The sequence below is a fragment of the Canis lupus genome, chromosome 5 (genome assembly GCF_003254725.2).
Source record: "Canis lupus dingo isolate Sandy chromosome 5, ASM325472v2, whole genome shotgun sequence".
NCBI lineage: Eukaryota > Metazoa > Chordata > Mammalia > Carnivora > Canidae > Canis > Canis lupus.
Window position 1 is genome coordinate 33,201,630 of NC_064247.1, and position 17,055 is coordinate 33,218,684.

A 17,055-nucleotide genomic window follows, 5' to 3' on the forward strand; every position below is an offset into this window, starting at 1 on the left:
TCGAAACAAGTCGCTGGGCCAGCCCAGACTGAATTGCAGGGAAAATAAATTCTTCCTCTTGATGAGAGGAGTGGCAGCCGAGTCACCTAGCAATAGGGCATGGGGATGGGAAGGGTTGTGCAGTCATCTGTGGAAACGAGCCATCAGGGAGAGTCGAGTCTCTTTTTCAATGAATTTGAGCGTAAGTCCTGTGTGAATTATGCTTTGGCCCTGCTTGTGTTGCATGCTCAGCCCCCATCCAACCTTAGTGGCAAGGGGAGAGTGTGTTGACCGGCTGCTTGTGGGCCAGGCACCACCCCCAGAACGGGCCATCTGGACTAGAATGATGGGAATGGGGGGCAGTTCCTCGAAGGACAACCAGGTACCAGAAGATGGGAGAGTGAGTGTGGGACTGGTTAAAACTTTACTGTCCCTTCTCCCCATCTCAGCTCAGAAAGCTTCAGTGCCCATCTGCCCCATATTGTTCCGCACTATGTGGCCTCTACTTGTTCCTCCAGCCTCTTATCACTTTTTCCATTTTGAAAAGCTAAGATTTCCTTTAAAAAAATATTTTATTTGAGAGAGAGAGAGAGAGAGAACACGTGCACATGAGTGGGGGAGTGGGAGGGGCAGAGGGAGCGAGTACCTTAAGCAGTGTCCATGCTTAGTGGCGACCCCGATGTTGGGCTCAATCCCAGGACCCATGACCTGAGCCGAAATCAGGAGTCGGATGTCTAACCGACTGAACCACCCAGATGTCCCCAAGATTCCAGATGGGCCCACATTCCTCTTTACTGCACCTGTGCTTCTGTGGTCTCTCCAGGTGGGCACCTGTGTCTTGCCTCTTGGTCTGGCCAGGCCCTACCTGATTTTCAAGGAATAGTCGATGCTGCCCGATGTGGAGGTCAAGAGATGAGAAATAAGACCTGAGGACTCATGTGTCCTTTCATAAAAGAATCCTCAAGGAGATTCAAAACCAATCTGATTACTTTGTTCATCAAATTTCAAATGGAAAGTGTTTTGTTTTGTTTCGGGCAAAAAAAGACATGAGGCACCTGGGTGGCTCAGTTGGTTGAATGTCTGTCTTTGGCTTAGTCATGACCCCCAGGTCCTGCGATAGAGCCCCAAGTTGGGCCCCCTGCTCAGTAAGGAGTCTGCTCCCCTCCATGCCCCCCTCTTACTCATGTTCTCTCTCTCAAATAAATAAAAGATTTCTATACATATTTTTTAAAAATATGTTAATTGCAGCATATATTATAATGGCAAAACCTTAAAGCTACCCACACATCTTGCACTGGGAATGGATTGTAATAATCAGGATTCTTTCAGCAAGAAGTGACGAAACCCAGCTCAAGCTAGCTTTAGCACAAAAGGGAATTCAGTGGCTCAGGAAATGGGGGACTGTCCAAGGGACCCAGATGAGATGTCAGGCCCCCTCCATGTCTTGGCTCTGCTTCCCTTGGGTATGGGGGTCATTTTCTCCCACTATTGACTAGTTTCCTTCATTGCAGGGTGGGGTATGGGGGGAGGGCAGCCAAGTCTGCTTGCTTTGGACTTACATTGTTCCTGCTCTGTGACCTTGGAGGGAAGAGAAAGCTCTTTCCCAGGGGCCCAGGGAAGGAGGCTGTCTTGGCTTGGGTGACTTGTGCATTCCCGGGCCGGTCTCTGCGGGCAGAGGAATGAGGGTCCTGGGATGGACCAAACCCAGGTGAGATGGCCAGGGGGAGGCTGTCCCACTGGAACCATATGGAGTGGCGGTTCCGGAGTGGTGGTGAATTGTTGCCTAGAAGACTTTGACTGCTCTTACCAAGATGGTAAAACCTAGTTTGCTTTTTTTAAAGATTTTATGTATTCATGAGAGACACACAGAGAGAGGCAGAGACACAGGCAGAGGGAGAAGCAGGCTCCCTGTGGGGAGCCCAATGTGGGACTCAATCCCAGGACCCCGGGGTCATACCCTGAGCCAAGGGCAGATGCTCAACCGCTGAGCCACCCAGGTGTCCTGGGTTATCTTTTTTTTTTTTTTCTGGGTTATCTTTTTTAATGTTATTTTTATAAGTAGCAAAATGAAGAAGATAGTTCTATTTCAAAACAAAACAGGATTCGTTTGGCTACATATGTGTATCTGGCTTTCTTGAGTGGGTTGGTGAGGTACTCTCAGAGAGATTTCCGAACTCTGCAAGCCCAAAAGGATCTGGAGATGAGGGCTGGGAAGTTGGATTTCTGGTCTTGGTGTGTGTGTGTGTGTGTGTGTGTGTGATCAACAGAATTGAGGAAATGGTCTCTAGGGAAGGAGAGTTGGGTGCTAGTGGGTTATGAGCAGAGAATTTAATTCGATTCAATTTTTTTTTAAGATTTTGCTTATTTATTTGAGAGAGAGAGAGAGAGAGGGAGGGAGAGTGCAAACAAGGGAGCACAGCAGAGGGAGCAGGGGCAGGCAGAGGGAAAGGGAGAAGCAGACTCCCTGCTGTGTAGGGAACCCACATGGGCTGGACTCCAGGACCCCAAGATCATGACTCAAGCCAAAGGCAGATGCCTAACCAATTGAGCCACCCAGGTACGCCTCTTTTTTAATATTTTATTTACTTATTTGACAGAAAGAGAGAGAGCACAAGCAGGGGGAGTGGCAGGCAGAGAGAGAAGCAGACTTCCCTGCTGAGCAGGGAGCCCGATGTAGGGCTTGATCCCAGGACCCTGAGATCATGACCTGAACCAGAGGCAGACGCTTCATGAACTGAGCCATCCAGGCGCCCTAATTTGGTTTAATTTCTAAAATATTAAGCATGTATTATATGCCTGACCTGTCCCAGAACTTTGGGATAGATACATCAGTGAACAAAACATAAAGATCCTGCCACCAGGAAGTTTATTATTTAACATGAAAACATAACTATTGGGGGGTGGGAGTGAATGGGTGACGGGCACTGGGGGTTATTCTGTATGTTAGTAAATTGAACATCAATAAAAAAAATAAATTAAAAAAAAAAGAAAACATAACTATAAACATAATTTATTGATTTAACAATAAATGTTTTGCTATTTTTTAAAATGAGATTTATTTGCTCATTTTAGAGAGAGAGTAAGAGAGCAGTGGTAGGGGCAGAGGGAGAGGGAGAGAAGTAGATTCCCTGCTGAGCGGGGAGCCCGACATGGGGCTTGATCCACAACCCTGAGATCATGACCTGAGCCGAAACCAAGAGTCGGATGCTTAACTGACTGAGGTACCCAGGCGCCCCGACATTTTAGTATAAGGAATGTTTGCAGGGCACCCGGGTGGCTCAGTCGGTTGAGTGTCTACTTTCAGCTTAGGTCATGATCCCCGAGTCCTGGGATCCGATCCCAAGTCAGGCTCCCTGTTCAGCGGGGATCTGCTTCTCCCTCTCCCTCTGCACTACCCTCTGCTTCTGCTCTCTCTTTTTGTGAAATAAATAAATAAAATCTTAAAAAAGAAAAAAAGGGTATCCCTGGGTGGCGCAGCGGTTTGGCGCCTGCCTTTGGCCCAGGGCGTGATCCTGGAGACCCGGGATCGAATCCCACGTCGGGCTCCCAGCATGGAGCCTGCTTCTCCCTCTGCCTGTGTCTCTGCCTCTCTCTCTCTCTGTGTGACTATCATAAATAAATAAAAATTAAAAAAAAAAAAAAGGAATGATTGCTTATGGGAAAGAAGGTGGGTTGGGAATGCCGCGTGGGGCTGCAGCCTGCAATTTTTGAGTGGTGGGGCAGGCCTCACTAGAAGCGTCTGAGCAGCAGCTTGGAGAGGTGAAGGACGTCCGGATGGGGATGTCTAGGGAGGCAGGCTTCCAGACAGCATGTGCTACCAATGCTCTGCAAGTGGGGTGGGGGGGGGCGCGACGGAGGGTAGATGGGTAGTGGTGGTGCCTGGTTGTTCATTGGGAGAATTTTGCTTTTCACTCGGAGGAAAAAATGGTTCAAACGCCTTTATCCCAGTTTTCTGGCTTTTCTTTCTAGTGCCTTGTTTGTGTGTGTGTGCGTGCATGGGAAGATCTAGAAAGAGTGGCACCTGGGCATAGGCAGAGGCCCCCGGATTTCAAAACTGCCCTTGGATCTTCCACCCACTAGCCTGCATCCCAGCTGGGGTGTGGCTGGTTCCACCCCCTCGGTTGTTTTTACAGCCCCCCACCCCGGATTCAGCACCCCAAGCACAGAGCAAATTCGAAGTGAGAGGGTCCCCTACCCACGCAGCCCCAGGGGTACCGACTGTCAGTCCATGGGGAATGGACATCAGGGCATCCCAGTAGGAGAAGGAGAGTCGGGGGCTGGGACCCACACAGAGGGAGTCTGAGTACAGTGAGCAGGCAGGGGTCCCAGCAAATGTCACAGGCCCACCTGGAGGAGACGGGTCTCCTCTCCTGCCGGCTCCCGGGCCCTCTCCCCCTGCTCCCCCCATACACACATGCACACACGCCTGACACAATGGACGGGTGGGGCTGAGGAACTGGCTTCCTCTAGAGATCTCAATCTGGGCCCTTGATTCCCGCCCCAGAAACACAGGAACAGACATTTGGAGACCTGGCCCCACACTTGTCGCTCCCAGGGATAGTAGGCAGGACAGGCTGAAAGTAGAAACTGCTTCCAGAAAGATAAAGGTAAGTTTTGGGGGGTGGGGGCGCACTCTGGCAGAGCTAGGGAGGGAGAATCCTGGGTGGGGGTGGATCTTGGTGTGAAATAATGGACCCACTCACACCCAGGGGGACAGGTCAGCAGCTAAAGGGACAGGCCATCATGTCAGGTGCAGGACAGATGGTCAGACATGTCGTGGAGGGACACACACGATCCTCTAGCTGACAGAGGTGTCCAGCACCCCTGCCCAGCCCTGTGCCATTGCTACCTGGTCCTCACCCCAGCCCCTGCGAGCCCCCGGTCTACACCGCAGTGCAGACTGAGCGGGTGCATACGGCACCACCCATGCTCCAGGCCCGAGATTCAGCCTTTCCCCAGACCCTCGGGATCCTGGGTCCCTCACATCTTCCAAAGCCCTAGTGTGCGCATGTGGAGTGTGGTGTGGTTTGGGGGGGGGGGTGTCCGGTTGGGAGGAGGATCCGATTCCTGTTTCCTGCCCCTACTCACTCAGCCCTGGAAGGACAGAGGGGAGAGGACCGGAGGGTAAGTGCTTGGGTCCAAGTACCTAGGTCCCTGAGAGACAGTCCCGAGTGGGGGGTGGGAAAGGAAGTAAAGGCAGGTACCTGTGGGGGGGTGAAGGGGGGGGAGGAATCCCTGCGGGGGGCCAAGGCTGGGAGGAGGCCGAGGGCCAGTGAGGACACTGCCCGGGCCACCTAAGGAGCTTCCTGCCAGAACACAGAGGCCATTGAGCTGCAAGACTCACAGCCTCCGGCCCCCAGCCCCCACCCGGCATCCTTTCTCCAGAACCCAGTCTGGGGCCTGGAGGGGTCTGACTGTCCAGTCCAGTCCTGTGTTCACTCCTCTGCGAGTTTCCCCCCACCCCCCAGCCTTCTCGGGGTTGCCGCCGCCTGCCCGCAGGAGGCGAAGCCCAGGTGCCAGCGTCCTGGCCTCCCTGGTCCTCATCTTCTGTTGGGTCTCCAGACCACCCACCTGCCTCCTGGAGGGACCCAGGCTGCCACTGGGGCCTCTCTGGCCAGACTGGTGGTGGCAGCGGCGGTGGGGGGCGGGGGACGGGGAGCAGGGAGGGATGAGGACGGGGCAGGACAGACCATGCTCGGGGCCTTCTGGTCTCTTGGGGTCAGAGGCTCCAGGAATCTTCAGGGCAGGAAAAGGAGACTAAAAATAATCCGGAAAGGGAGAGTCCGGAGAGAGGAACTGGGAAATGGGGGGCGGAGGGCCGGCGGGAGCAGGGAAATAGTGATGCATCCCTCGCTGCCCAGCTCCGCGCCTGCGCACACGGGCCCCACGCGGACAGCCCCACACGCCCGCCCCCGCTTCTGCTCCCCCCTCCCCGCTCCGGACCTGTGCCTCCCCACCCCCACCCCGGACACGTGCCCCTGGGCACCCACTTCTCCCCCGGACCTGAGCCCCCTCCCCCGGACACGCGCCCCCGCCTCCCCACCTCTCCCCACCCCGCACATGCGCCCCCGCCCACCCAGAGCTGTGCGCTCTCAGCGCATCTCAGGGCATCCCTGCAGATGGCACACACGCACGCACACACACACACCCGCGCACACACAGAGCTCAGCAGCTAGACGCGCGTGGCCACAGGGCAAGCCCCCATGTCCCCGACATTTCCAGTTCTCATGTACCCGGGCCTCCCACCCCCACCCCCCGATGTGGGTCTCTAACTGGGCGCCCCCATGCCCGCCTCCCTATCTCCTCTGGCCCGAGGCTAGCACCTGAAGCCCAAAGACAGACACGCAGGCCAGACCTGGAAGGCGCGGGGGTGGCGGGGGTGGTGGTGAGAGGGGCCCACCGAGCCGGTGGAGATGAGAAAGGGGCAGACGGAGGGCACCCGCCTTCCCTCCTGCCCCTGACGTCCTGCCCGTTTGCTGCCCAACAATTTCTGTTCAGAGGCCTCAGTCTACCCACGGAGGGGGGGCGCTAAGGGTCTCTTTCTCCCTCCCTCCTCCTCAGGGGATGACTCCAGCAGAGGACCCCACTCCTTTGAAGAGCCCAGAGGGAGATGTCAGCCCAGTCTCTTCCTGCAGCGACACCCCCTACGCAGAAGCCCCCTCGGATCATCCGCCCCCGTCCCCCTTCTCGGCCCCGGGCTGCCGCGTCCCCAGGGCCCCACCACAACGGCTCCTCCCCACAGGAACCTGCCCTCACCTCCAATGACGCGGGGACCCCAATGTGCACCCCCATCCACTGGGACTCCCCGGCCGCATCTCTCAAGCCCCCTGCTCTCCTGCCCCCGTCAGCTTCTAAAGCCAGCCTGGACTCCCAGACTTCCCCAGATTCGCCTTCCAGCACCCCTAGTCCGGCATCCAGGCGCTCCGTCTCCCCAGAACCTGTTCCCAGGTCTCCGGTGCCTCCACCCAAACCCTCCGGGTCACACACCCTGCCCCTGCTCCCCACAGTGGGGGTACCAGCCCAGGGAGGCTCTGCCTCGGCCCCAGGCACTGTGAGGAGACTGGCTGGCAGGTTTGAGTGGGGGGCTGAAAGCAGGGTCCAGGCTGCCGATGCCCTGGAGCTGGGTCCCCAGGGGGCAGCGGATGTAAATGGGGAAAGAGAGGCTCCACAGGTCAACCTTGGCAGCAGTGGGTCCCAGGAGAATGGCACTCTGGGTAAGTGCGTCGTGGGGCACTGCTGGAGGGGGTGCCCATCTAGCGCACCTTTCTTGTTTCCAGTGCTTTAAGATGGGGCATTTGCAGGGGTATATTTGTTTTTTTAAGATTTTATTTAATAAGGGCAGCCTGGGTGGCTCAACGGTTTAGCACTGCCTTCAGCCCAGGGTGTGATTCTGGAGTCCCTGGATCGAGTCCCATGTTGGGCTCCCTGCATGGAGCCTGCTTCTCCCTCTGCCTGTGTCTCTGCCTCTCTCTCTCTGTGTCTCTCATGAATAAATAAATAAGATATTTAAAAAAAAAGATTTTATTTATTCATTCAGAGGCAGAGACACAGGCAGAGGGAGAAGCAGGCTCCCCTCGAGCCCAATGGGGAATTCGATCCCAGGACCCCGGGGTTCACGACCTAAGCCCAAGGCAGATGCTCAAACCCTGAGCCACCCTGGTGCCCCCAGGGCTACATTCTTACACAATAGCTTCCATGTTTGGAAAGTCGGTTTCAGTAATTTGTTGTGGTCTGAAGACAGGCAGGTGGAGGAGATAGATGCCTGGGGCTGGACCCCTGAGTTCCCCTGCTGGACGGGTTCAGGGAGGGAGGAGGCCAGGGCAGGGTGGGGCCAGGCCCCAAGGGTCTCCTCCTTAGATTTCCCCCCCCTGTCTCCCACAGATGCTGGCCTAGCCTGCCCTCCCTGCTGCCCCTGTGTCTGCCACATAGGCCGGCCTGGCCTGGAGCTTCGCTGGGTGCCCGTGGGGGGCTATGAGGATGGCCCCAGGGCCTTCTGCCGGGCCTCCCCACTGAGGGCCTCCCGCTCCCGTCCCAACCCTCCCAGCATCAGTCTCCCCCCAGTCGTCCTTACGTCCTACCGCTCCACAGCTGAGCGCAAACTCCTACCGCCCCTGAAAGCCCCCAAACCAACTTGGGTCAGGCAGGACATCGCCATCTCTGGGGACCCCCCCAAGCCGGATCTCGATCTGCCCTCGGAAGATGGAATCCAAACAGGTACAGGGCCTAGGGTAGTGGGCCTCTGGGTTGGGAAGGGAAGGGGTGGAGGTAGAGAGGTGGAAAAGCCAACCACCTACAACCCTCAATGGGCCTGGGGGGCTCTCTGTTCCTCCACCAGCTGCTGCCCTGGGGCTGCCCTGGGTTATGGTCTCTGCTGGGGCTGGAGTTGGGAGTTCTGGGCTGGGGATCCTGGAGGTCTGTTCTCTTCACTCCGGGCTCTCTCTCTCTCTCCAGGGGACAATCCTGATGAAGCTCCTCCAAGCGCTCCTCCAGCACCCGTGGAGGGCAGGTACCAAACATCCACAGCCTTATTCCTACCCCAGAGCAGACGAAGCTTCAGGCCCCGCTCAATGCCACCTTCCCCTACCTTGAGTCTCTAGAGCAATTGTCTACAAGTCCATTTGGCTCCAGAAACACCACTTCTGTGTATCTGGCCTTGTTGATCATTTTGCTTATTTTATTTTTAAAAAGTGATTAATTTGAGAGAGAGAGAGCATGAACACGTGTGCACTAGCAGGGGGAGGGCCAGGGGGAGAAGGAGAACCAGGCACCCCGATGGGCAGGGAGGTGGCCCTGGGGCTCCATGTGATGTCATGGCAGGTAGGGCTTCATCCCAGAACCCTGAGATCGTGACCCTAGCCAAAGGCAGACGCTTAACCGACCGAGCCACCCAGGCGCCCCTTGTTAATCATTTTAGGGTCACCACCCCCATCAGAGCTAGTTTGGGCTCATTCCCTTATTCCACACTGCTGGTGTGAATTCTCCTAGGTTGGTCAGGGAGGTGTGAGTTTGGGTTTGATCTCGCTAAGTCTCACTGAGGACATCCCAGACAATGGTTTCAAACGTGAGAAACTGGAGAGAGAGGCTTGAGATCCTGGGAGGGGATGGGGCCCGCCCGCTATGGGGCCTCACACACAACAGGCTCATAACTGAGTTGTGCGTGTGCACTTGGGTGAGAGTCCCTGCAGATGACCTGCATGGGAGTTGTGCACTCATTCATACTATCATATGAATAGTGCCTCTGGGAGGTAACTGGTGGCTCTGGGCCCTCCATCCCTTTCTCTCTGCAGGGACAAGGAGGAACTGGAGGAGCTGAAAGAGCAGAACTGGGAGCTGCCCCTGCAAGATGGTGAGGGCCTCTGGACCTGGGGGACCCCCCCCCCTGGTGTGACCAGCAAGCAGCTGGGAGGGGTTCTGAGGTGCTGGGCGTCCCTGATGTGCCCCGTCTGCTCCCCAGAGCCCCTGTACCAGAACTATCGGGCAGCTGTGCTATCAGAGGAGCTCTGGGGAGTCAGTGAGGATGGGTGTCCGTCTCCCACAAATCCCGGTGAAGCTCCCACCTTCGCTCGGCCGCCTGGACCTCGCAACACACTGTGGCAGGAGCTTCCGGCTGTGCGAGCCAGTGGCCTCCTGGACACGCTCAGCCCCCAGGAGAGGCGCATGCAGGAGGTGGGGGCCTGCCTGGGCTTGGGCCAGGGAGGAGGAGGGTGGGACTCCGGTTCTGGGCTGCCTGGAGCTGGGCTTTCCACTACTGCCTCCCTCCTCAGAGCCTGTTTGAGGTGGTGACATCTGAGGCCTCCTACCTGCGCTCCCTGCGGCTACTGACAGACACCTTCGTGCTGAGCCAGGCTCTACGGGACACGCTGACCCCCCGGGACCACCACACCCTCTTCTCCAATGTGCAGCGAGTCCAGGGTGTCAGCGAGCGGTCAGTGGGGTCCTGTCCTCGCAGCCCACCAGAACTCGGGCTGCTGGGCACTCCTGTAGTTTTCTGCTTGTCCCAGGTCTTCCCTTCCACGCGCCCAGTTAGTGCTCAGCTCTTGGCTCAAACACCCGGGACACCCAGCTCTCTGCTCTGCCTCCTTCAGGTTTCTAGGGACACTACTGTCCCGAGTGCGGTCTTCCCCCCACATCAGCGACCTGTGTGACGTGGTGCATGAGCACGCTGTGGGGCCCTTCTCAGTGTATGTGGATTACGTGCGGAATCAGCAATACCAGGAGGAGACCTACAGCCGCCTCATGTGAGTGTGCGGGGGGAGCTGTGTGGGAGGAAGCCGGGGAGCAGGGCTGGGGGCCTGGCTGGGCAGGCAGGGGAGCCAGGGCCTGGAGGTGGACTGTTTTCCCAGGGACACGAATGTGCGCTTCTCTGCCGAGCTGCGGCGCCTGCAGAGCCTCCCGAAGTGCGAGCGGCTGCCCCTGCCCTCCTTCCTGCTGCTGCCTTTTCAGCGCATTACGCGGCTCCGCATGCTGCTGCAGGTGCCTGTCCTGGTGGGGAGGGGGGCCTCTTTGCCCCACACCAGACCCCATGTCGGGGTGGTGGGGAACCCTGCTCCAAGCCTCCTGCCAGGCTTCTCAATCCAGGACCCACCAGGCCTCCCTGGAGCTAACCACATATCTCATCAGGCAGCTTGCATGCCATGAAGGTGGCCCTGGCTGGAGACACCAGTTCTGGACTTTGCTCTGCCACCACTTGGCTGAGGGGCCTTGGGCAGGTCCCTTTCCCTCTCTCAGGGGTCTCGGGGGAATGTGGGGAGTGATCTTTGGACTGTCCCACTGTGTGCCTTCCCAGCAGGGGTGATGTCACTCCCAAAGGGGCAAAAATTAGTTCTCTGGGGGTGTGAAACTCTTAGCTATGCTGATGTTGATGGTACTCCCACGGCCACATACATAGGCGCACAGCGTATTTGGGGTATTAAAATTTCATGGCTGGTGGGACACCTGGAGAAAACACGTCTAAAAGAGCTCCATGGGACCCCTGGGTAGCTTAGCGGTTGAGTGTCTGCCTTCAGCTCACGGCGAGACCCCGGGGTCCTGGGATTGAGTCTCACATCGGGCTCCCCGCAGGGAGCCTGCTTCTCCCTCTGCCTGTATCTCTGCCTTTCTGTGTGTCTCTCATGAATAAATAAATAAAGTCTTTAAAAAAAAAAGGGTTCCTTGATGAAGTGATGCTGAGGCGTGGGGGGTAGGAGGAAGGTTGAAACTCTTTCATGGCAAAGTAGAAACTTCTCCCCAAACCAGGTGATCCGGTGTGAGGAGGCCACATCTAGATTACCAGCATTTTTTTTTTTTAATTTTAAAGATTTTATTTGTTTATTCCTGAGAGACACACAGAAAGAGGCAGAGACACAGGCAGAGGAAGCAGGCTTCCTGCGGGGAGCCCGATGTGGAACTCGATCCCAGGACCCTGGGATCACGCCCTGAGCTAAAGGCAGACGCTCGACCACTGAGCCACCCAGGGCCCCGAACCCAAGCACTGTGAACCACTCTGCTATATTGTTTGTGCTAAGAGTTGTGGTTGACGATGATTAAAGCAGTAGCAGCCCTCTTTCTTGGTATTTGCCGTGTGCCGAGGACTATGGCGAGTACTTTGTGTCTTTTTACCTTGTTGAATCCTCACGGCAGTGCTGTTGGTATGCTAGGTGGGTATTAATTATTCCCACCTGACAGATGGGGAACACTGAGGCTCAGGGAGGTAACTTGCCACGCTTGGGGTTGTGCAGAACCAGTGAGTGGTGAGGTCCCCCTGCCTCGTTGAGGCAGCCCTGTGACCCCAAACTAAGCATTTTGTCAAGCCAGGCAGGACCCTCTGAACTGAAGCCCCTCCTTGTCTCCAGAATATCCTGCGCCAGACAGAGGAAGGGTCCAGCCGCCAGGAGAATGCACAGAAAGCCCTGGGTGCTGTCAGCAAGGTGGGCAGGAGGGATGCTTGGGGACCTGGGACTGGGGGGTGGGGAGGTGACGTGACCAGACAGACAAGTGGTCGGTAGGGGTGCAGCCAGTAAGGGTGGGTGACTCGGCTTCCCTGACCCCAGATCATTGAGCGGTGCAGCGCCGAGGTGGGGCGCATGAAGCAGACAGAGGAGCTGATCCGGCTCACGCAGAGGCTGCGCTTTCACAAAGTCAAGGTTGGTCCCTGCCCCGGCCCCCCCCCCCCCCCCCCCCCCCCCCCCCCCGTCCTCTCTCCTCCCCTCCCCTCCTGTATCTGCAACAAGCCAGAACCACCGCCTGCTCCTCCACAGGCCCTGCCCCTGGTGTCCTGGTCCAGGCGCCTGGAGTTGCAGGGGGAGCTGACCGAGTTAGGGTGCCGGAGGGGGGGTGTGCTCTTCACCTCACGTCCCCGCTTCACCCCCCTCTGCCTGCTGCTCTTCAGTGACCTGCTGCTCATCACTCAGCCCAAGAGGTGGGTCCCAGGGAGGGAGGGTGCCCAGGCTGATGTCGGGAGGGGGGGTCCAGCGGGTGCCCGTTCTCCATCTCAACTGCCTCTTTCCCGGGCAGCGGGCAGCGGCTACAGGTTCTGGACTATGCCCACCGCTCCCTGGTCCAGGCGCAGCAGGTTCCGGACCCGTCTGGACCCCCTACATTCCGCCTCTCCCTTCTCAGCAACCACCAGGGCCGCCCCACCCACCGGCTCCTACAAGCTTCATCCCTGTGAGTTGTGTCTCCTTTGGGGAAACACCCCCCTGCCCCAGACCCTCACTTGGCTTCTCAGAGCCCGCCCCCCTCTTCCTCAATCTCCCCAATCTGCAGCCCTGATTATCCCAGCACTGTCTATCCCTGGTTCAAACATGACCCTTCCCTGTGTCCCCAACCAGATCAGACATGCAGCGTTGGCTGGGAGCTTTCCCCACCCCGGGTCCCCTTCCCTGCTCCCCAGATACCGTCTATGAGGACTGTGGTGAGTGTCCCCCAGAGGGGAGGTGGTGGGGAGAGGCAAGGCTTCTGGGGAAAATGAGAGAGAAGCCAAGAAGAGTCTCGATCCCACTGCATGTCACTCACCCCCAACCAGACTGCTCCCAGGAACTGTGTTCGGAGCCTTCTGCGCCAGCCAGGACTGAGGGACGAGGTCTGGAGTCCAGGGCTCCCCCCAGGCACCCGCTCAAGAGCCCCGAAGGTGAGAGATTCTTGTAGCTATTCCTTCGGTGATTTTTTTTTCTTTGAAGATTTTATTTATGAGACACACACAGAGAGAGGCAGAGACACAGGCAGAGGGAGAAGCAGGCTCCCTCCGGGGAGCCCGATGTGGGACTCGATCCCAGGGCCCTGAGATCACCACTTGAGCTGAAGGCAGACGCTCAACTGCCAAGCCACTGTTGTTAGCATCTTAACATGAGTTTCAAAATAATTTCTCAAGTGTGAGCAGTATTTGTTGTCCAGGCATTTTTTGTGGTGTGTGTGTGTGTGTGTGTGTGTGTCCAGAAATAAAATTCAAACCTGTAGTGGGAGAGATAATCAAATAGAAAATACTAATATTGGGGTTCCTGGGTGGGTCAGTGGTTGAGCATCTGCCTTCTGCTCAGGGCATGACCCCAGGGTCCTGGGATCGAGTCCCGAATAGGGCTCCCCACAGGGAGCCTGCTTCTCCCTCTGCCTGTGTCTCTGCCTCTCTCTGAGTGTCTCTTATTAATAAATAAGTAAAATCATGAAAAGAAAAGAAAAGAAAAGACTAGTATGGTATGGAGAGATTGATATCTAGATATTGGCCTAGATCAGGAGTGAGCAACCTGTGGCCTAAGGGCTAACTCTGACCTGTGTTTGTAAATAGTTTTATCGGAACACAGCCACACCCGTCTGTTTTCATATGATCTGAGTGCTTTTGTCTTCTATGTGCTTAACTACTATGTTGAGTAAGCCTGAAAGCCTGAAAAATCTACTATCTGGCCATTTATAGAAAAAGTGTACTGACTCCTCATCTAGATAGTATTTGAAGGTAGATCAGTAAAAAGATTTTTTGTAAAGATTTTATTTATTTATTCCTGAGAGACAGAGAGAGAGGCAGAGACACAGGCAGAGGGAGAAGCAGGCTCCCTGGAGAGAACTTGATGTGGGACTTGATCCCAGGACCCTGAGCCAAAGGCAGACATTCAAGCACTGAGCCACCCAGGTGCCCCAGCAAAAAAGATTTTTGTTGGGGTTCAGTATGGTATTTTGTTAGAGGCATTGGAAATCTTGGAATTATCGTTAAATATCAATTGCAGAAACCACCCATGATTGTTAACAGTCCAATACTCTACCAATAGAAATAGCAAAATAAATAAGGCCAGTGTTTTGAAATTCTTCATCATGAGTCCTGATCATGGGTTCTGGTCTCCATAGTCTTATAGCTTGTCTCGCCTTTCCTCCCCAGCCATGACCCATCTCTGACTTCTGCACTCGAAACAAGTTTCCTTTTCATCCCGTTCTCACTGTCACGTTATTGATATCATTGACTAGCAAATGAACATTCAGTACGTGCTTTCTTCACAGAACCTCTGGGTGACAGCATACAGCCTGTAGGTTCTAGAATAGCTGAGGTAGGAAGATGGGCCTGAAAATGATGAGGCACATGGTGTCTGGGGGAAAAGTGTCTTGGAACAGAGACAGGAGTCAGTGCAAAGGCCCTGCTGGCCGGTGTGTTTGAGGAACAGTAAGGAAGCCATTGTGGTAGAGGGAGTGAAAAAGAGGGGACAGGGCAGGTGAGGTCACAGAGGTACCGGCGATCAGACTATGCAGGTCCTCGTTGGGTCTGTAAGAACTCCGGCTCTCCCTCTGAGTGAACTGAGTGCCCGCTGCAGGGCTGGACAGAAGGGACCCCCGCATCCTCTGTTGCTGCAGTGACCTCTACTTCTCATGTCACATCTTCTGATGCTCCAGGCTTCTCCAGTGATCCCCACACTCACTGTGACCCTTGGGCATTAGACCCCATCAGACCCCCTTCCTTTCCTTCCTCTCCCTTGCCTTGGCTCCACTTGGGCCCCTTATCTCTCCTTCCCCAGGCTGGCTGAAGGGGTTTCCTGGGGCCTTCCCTGCCCAGTTGGTGTGTGAAGTCACAGGAGAACACGAAAGGAGGAAGCACCTGCGCCAGCACCAGAGGCTCCTTGAGGCTGTTGGACCCTCTTCAGGCTCTCCCAGTGCCCCCCCACCCTAATGCAGGCTGGGCGGCGGCGGTGGTGGTCACAGGTTGGGACAGCCGGCACCCGGTGCGCGTGGAGAGGACCAAGCTTGTCCATCTTACCAGATTAGCTGTCAGTGGAAAAGCTACCTCTCTTGGCCACCAAAAGGGATCGAGCTTCAGGAGGAGGAGCCAATGAAAACAAGGCTGCCGGGCCTACCGGTGATGGAGACTGAGGATGGCTCGAGTGGGTGGCCCACGGAGACAGAGCAGCCAATGGTGCTGAGCTGGCCGAGCCACTGGCCCAGGAGTATCTCTGTTCCGCTCACGGCCATGAAGACCAAACTGGGTCAATAAAGTTTTACAAACGGAGACAAAGTCTGAGGATAAACTAGCCAACGGCAACGAGCAGGGTGGTGCTCTGGGCCCAAGAGGCGGGTGGTGACCCTGCTTGGTTCTGTAGCAATGACTGTCCTGCCCTTTGGGTATGGGGAGCGCTGGGTTCCATTCCTGGGGTGACCCCTCTGCCCTCTCAAGCCACTTCCTTTCTCCTAGAAGGATCCAGAGCGTGTGTCTGAGAGTCAGTGTGTGTGTGTGTGTGTGCACAGGTCTCTATGTATCAGGGCAGGTGGTCCTGCTGGACGTGATGTGTGTGTGTGGTCTCGCCCCCTCCCAGATGACTGAGTGCTCCATTTCTTTCTTCACCCCCTGCTTTTCTTATTATTTTCTCCAAGGAGTCAGGAGGTCTGAGCTCAAGAGGGGTGTGCTGGGTGTGGCTAGAGTCGGGGATGAGCAGCCTGAGTTCTGGGCCAGGGACCCACAGCAGCTGGAGGGTGAAGCTGCGGACCGGCCACGCAGCCCGGTGGAGGAGCCCGAGGACTTGAAGATGGCCAGTAGCTGCGGCCTGAAGCCCCCTGAAGCTTCCTCGCCCCAGACTCGGCCTCCAACCTGCTTGAACTGGCACCAGTTATCCAGCCTCAGCTTTGGGCTTTGGACTGGCTTTGGGCCCCAGGTTTGGGTGAAGAAACAGGAGCTATGGCTCGCGGGCTGGCCAGTGAAGGCTCTCCTGCCTCCGTCCTGGACCTCTCACCAGCAACGCTGGGGCGAGCAGTGGAGGGAGCACAGAGAGCCAGTGTGGTGCCCCCCACCCCCCAGCATCTCCTTCCAGGGGAGAAACTGTCCTGATGCCAGAAGGAGGGGAGGGATTGAGCCAGCGCGGAGCCGGCAGCTGCTGGCGAGGGAGGACCTTGGCCTCGCACCAGGCCTTCCCTGAGCTGGGCTGTCCCGCTGTCCCTTCAGCTCATATATGGCAGCCAGCCCAGGACAGCAACTGCACGCCAGCCATAGGAGATGCAAAGACTCTGGGAAGCCGGGGAGGGAGAAAGTGACTGGCATTTGGCCATCTGGGACTTTGCACAGTGCGTGGCATACCAGAAACCCTCAATAAATGTTGGCGGCCCTGTAGTGAGCAGAGTGTGTGCTTAAAGGAAAGGTGGTTTCCAAATGTGGCTTTGGAAGCGGATGGGGCTGCTCGGAAAGAGATTCTCTGAGACTGAGGGTCAGTTTGCTGGGGCCTGGGGCTGGGGGACCGGGAGCACCTCTGTGTGATGCAATCCAATCCTACACCTGTTTCTGGAGTGCCTTCTCTGTACCAGGCACTGTTCTAGGACATGGGGATACAGAGATGAAAAGGACCAGGGTCCTGCCCTCAAGGAGGGAAGGACAAGAAGGAAGCAGCCCCGGGAAGATCTGGGCAAAGAGCCTTCGAGAGGTGGCAATAGGGAGACTGAAGTCCAGGAAGAGGTGGCAGTGGTCATAGAAGGGAGCTGGTGCACACTGTGCTCCTTCATGTTTCCCGGCATGAAGCACCGCCGGAGCTGGGAAAGGGTGGAGGTGGGCAGTGAGGACCACGGTGCAGGATGGAGAGTGTGGATGGGACAAGAAATGAGGCTGGATTGTGGGGAGGTGACAGAGGTGGCACCTGAGGCAAT

At 56.4% G+C, this 17,055-nt stretch overlaps 1 protein-coding gene across 3 annotated transcripts; it reads left to right on the forward strand.

The window, feature by feature from the left end:
• Positions 1-1,601: 1,601 nt before the first annotated feature.
• On the forward strand, positions 1,602-16,528 carry ARHGEF15 (Rho guanine nucleotide exchange factor 15). Of its 3 annotated transcripts, XM_025428425.2 has the most exons (17): positions 1,603-1,793; positions 4,484-4,586; positions 6,541-7,193; positions 7,861-8,193; positions 8,431-8,485; positions 9,267-9,325; positions 9,434-9,645; positions 9,744-9,904; positions 10,065-10,217; positions 10,323-10,452; positions 11,811-11,885; positions 12,009-12,101; positions 12,216-12,376; positions 12,472-12,624; positions 12,789-12,871; positions 12,983-13,087; positions 14,949-16,528. In XM_025428425.2, exons 3-17 carry the CDS (start codon positions 6,590-6,592, stop codon positions 15,098-15,100), a joined length of 2,529 nt encoding a protein of 842 aa, XP_025284210.1. In that variant the 5' UTR covers positions 1,603-1,793; positions 4,484-4,586; positions 6,541-6,589; the 3' UTR covers positions 15,101-16,528. The 3 variants fall into 3 exon arrangements, with proteins under 3 accessions (XP_035572982.1, XP_025284210.1, XP_025284212.1); XM_035717089.1 differs by lacking the exon at positions 4,484-4,586 and having other exon boundaries at positions 1,602-1,793; XM_025428427.3 differs by lacking the exons at positions 1,603-1,793; positions 4,484-4,586 and adding an exon at positions 5,021-5,103.
• Positions 16,529-17,055: the final 527 nt, after the last annotated feature.

What these genes read in the sequence shown, in the direction of transcription:
- ARHGEF15 (XM_035717089.1), top strand. Translation starts at nt 6,590, where the DNA reads ATGTCAGCCCAGTCTCTTCCTGCAGCGACACCCCCTACGCAGAAGCCC. An exon ending in CCAGGAGAATGGCACTCTGG is followed by an intron (nt 7,194 to 7,860) that starts GTAAGTGCGTCG and finishes TGTCTCCCACAG; the next exon opens with ATGCTGGCCTAGCCTGCCCT. An exon ending in TGCGCTTTCACAAAGTCAAG is followed by an intron (nt 12,102 to 12,215) that starts GTTGGTCCCTGC and finishes GCTCCTCCACAG; the next exon opens with GCCCTGCCCCTGGTGTCCTG.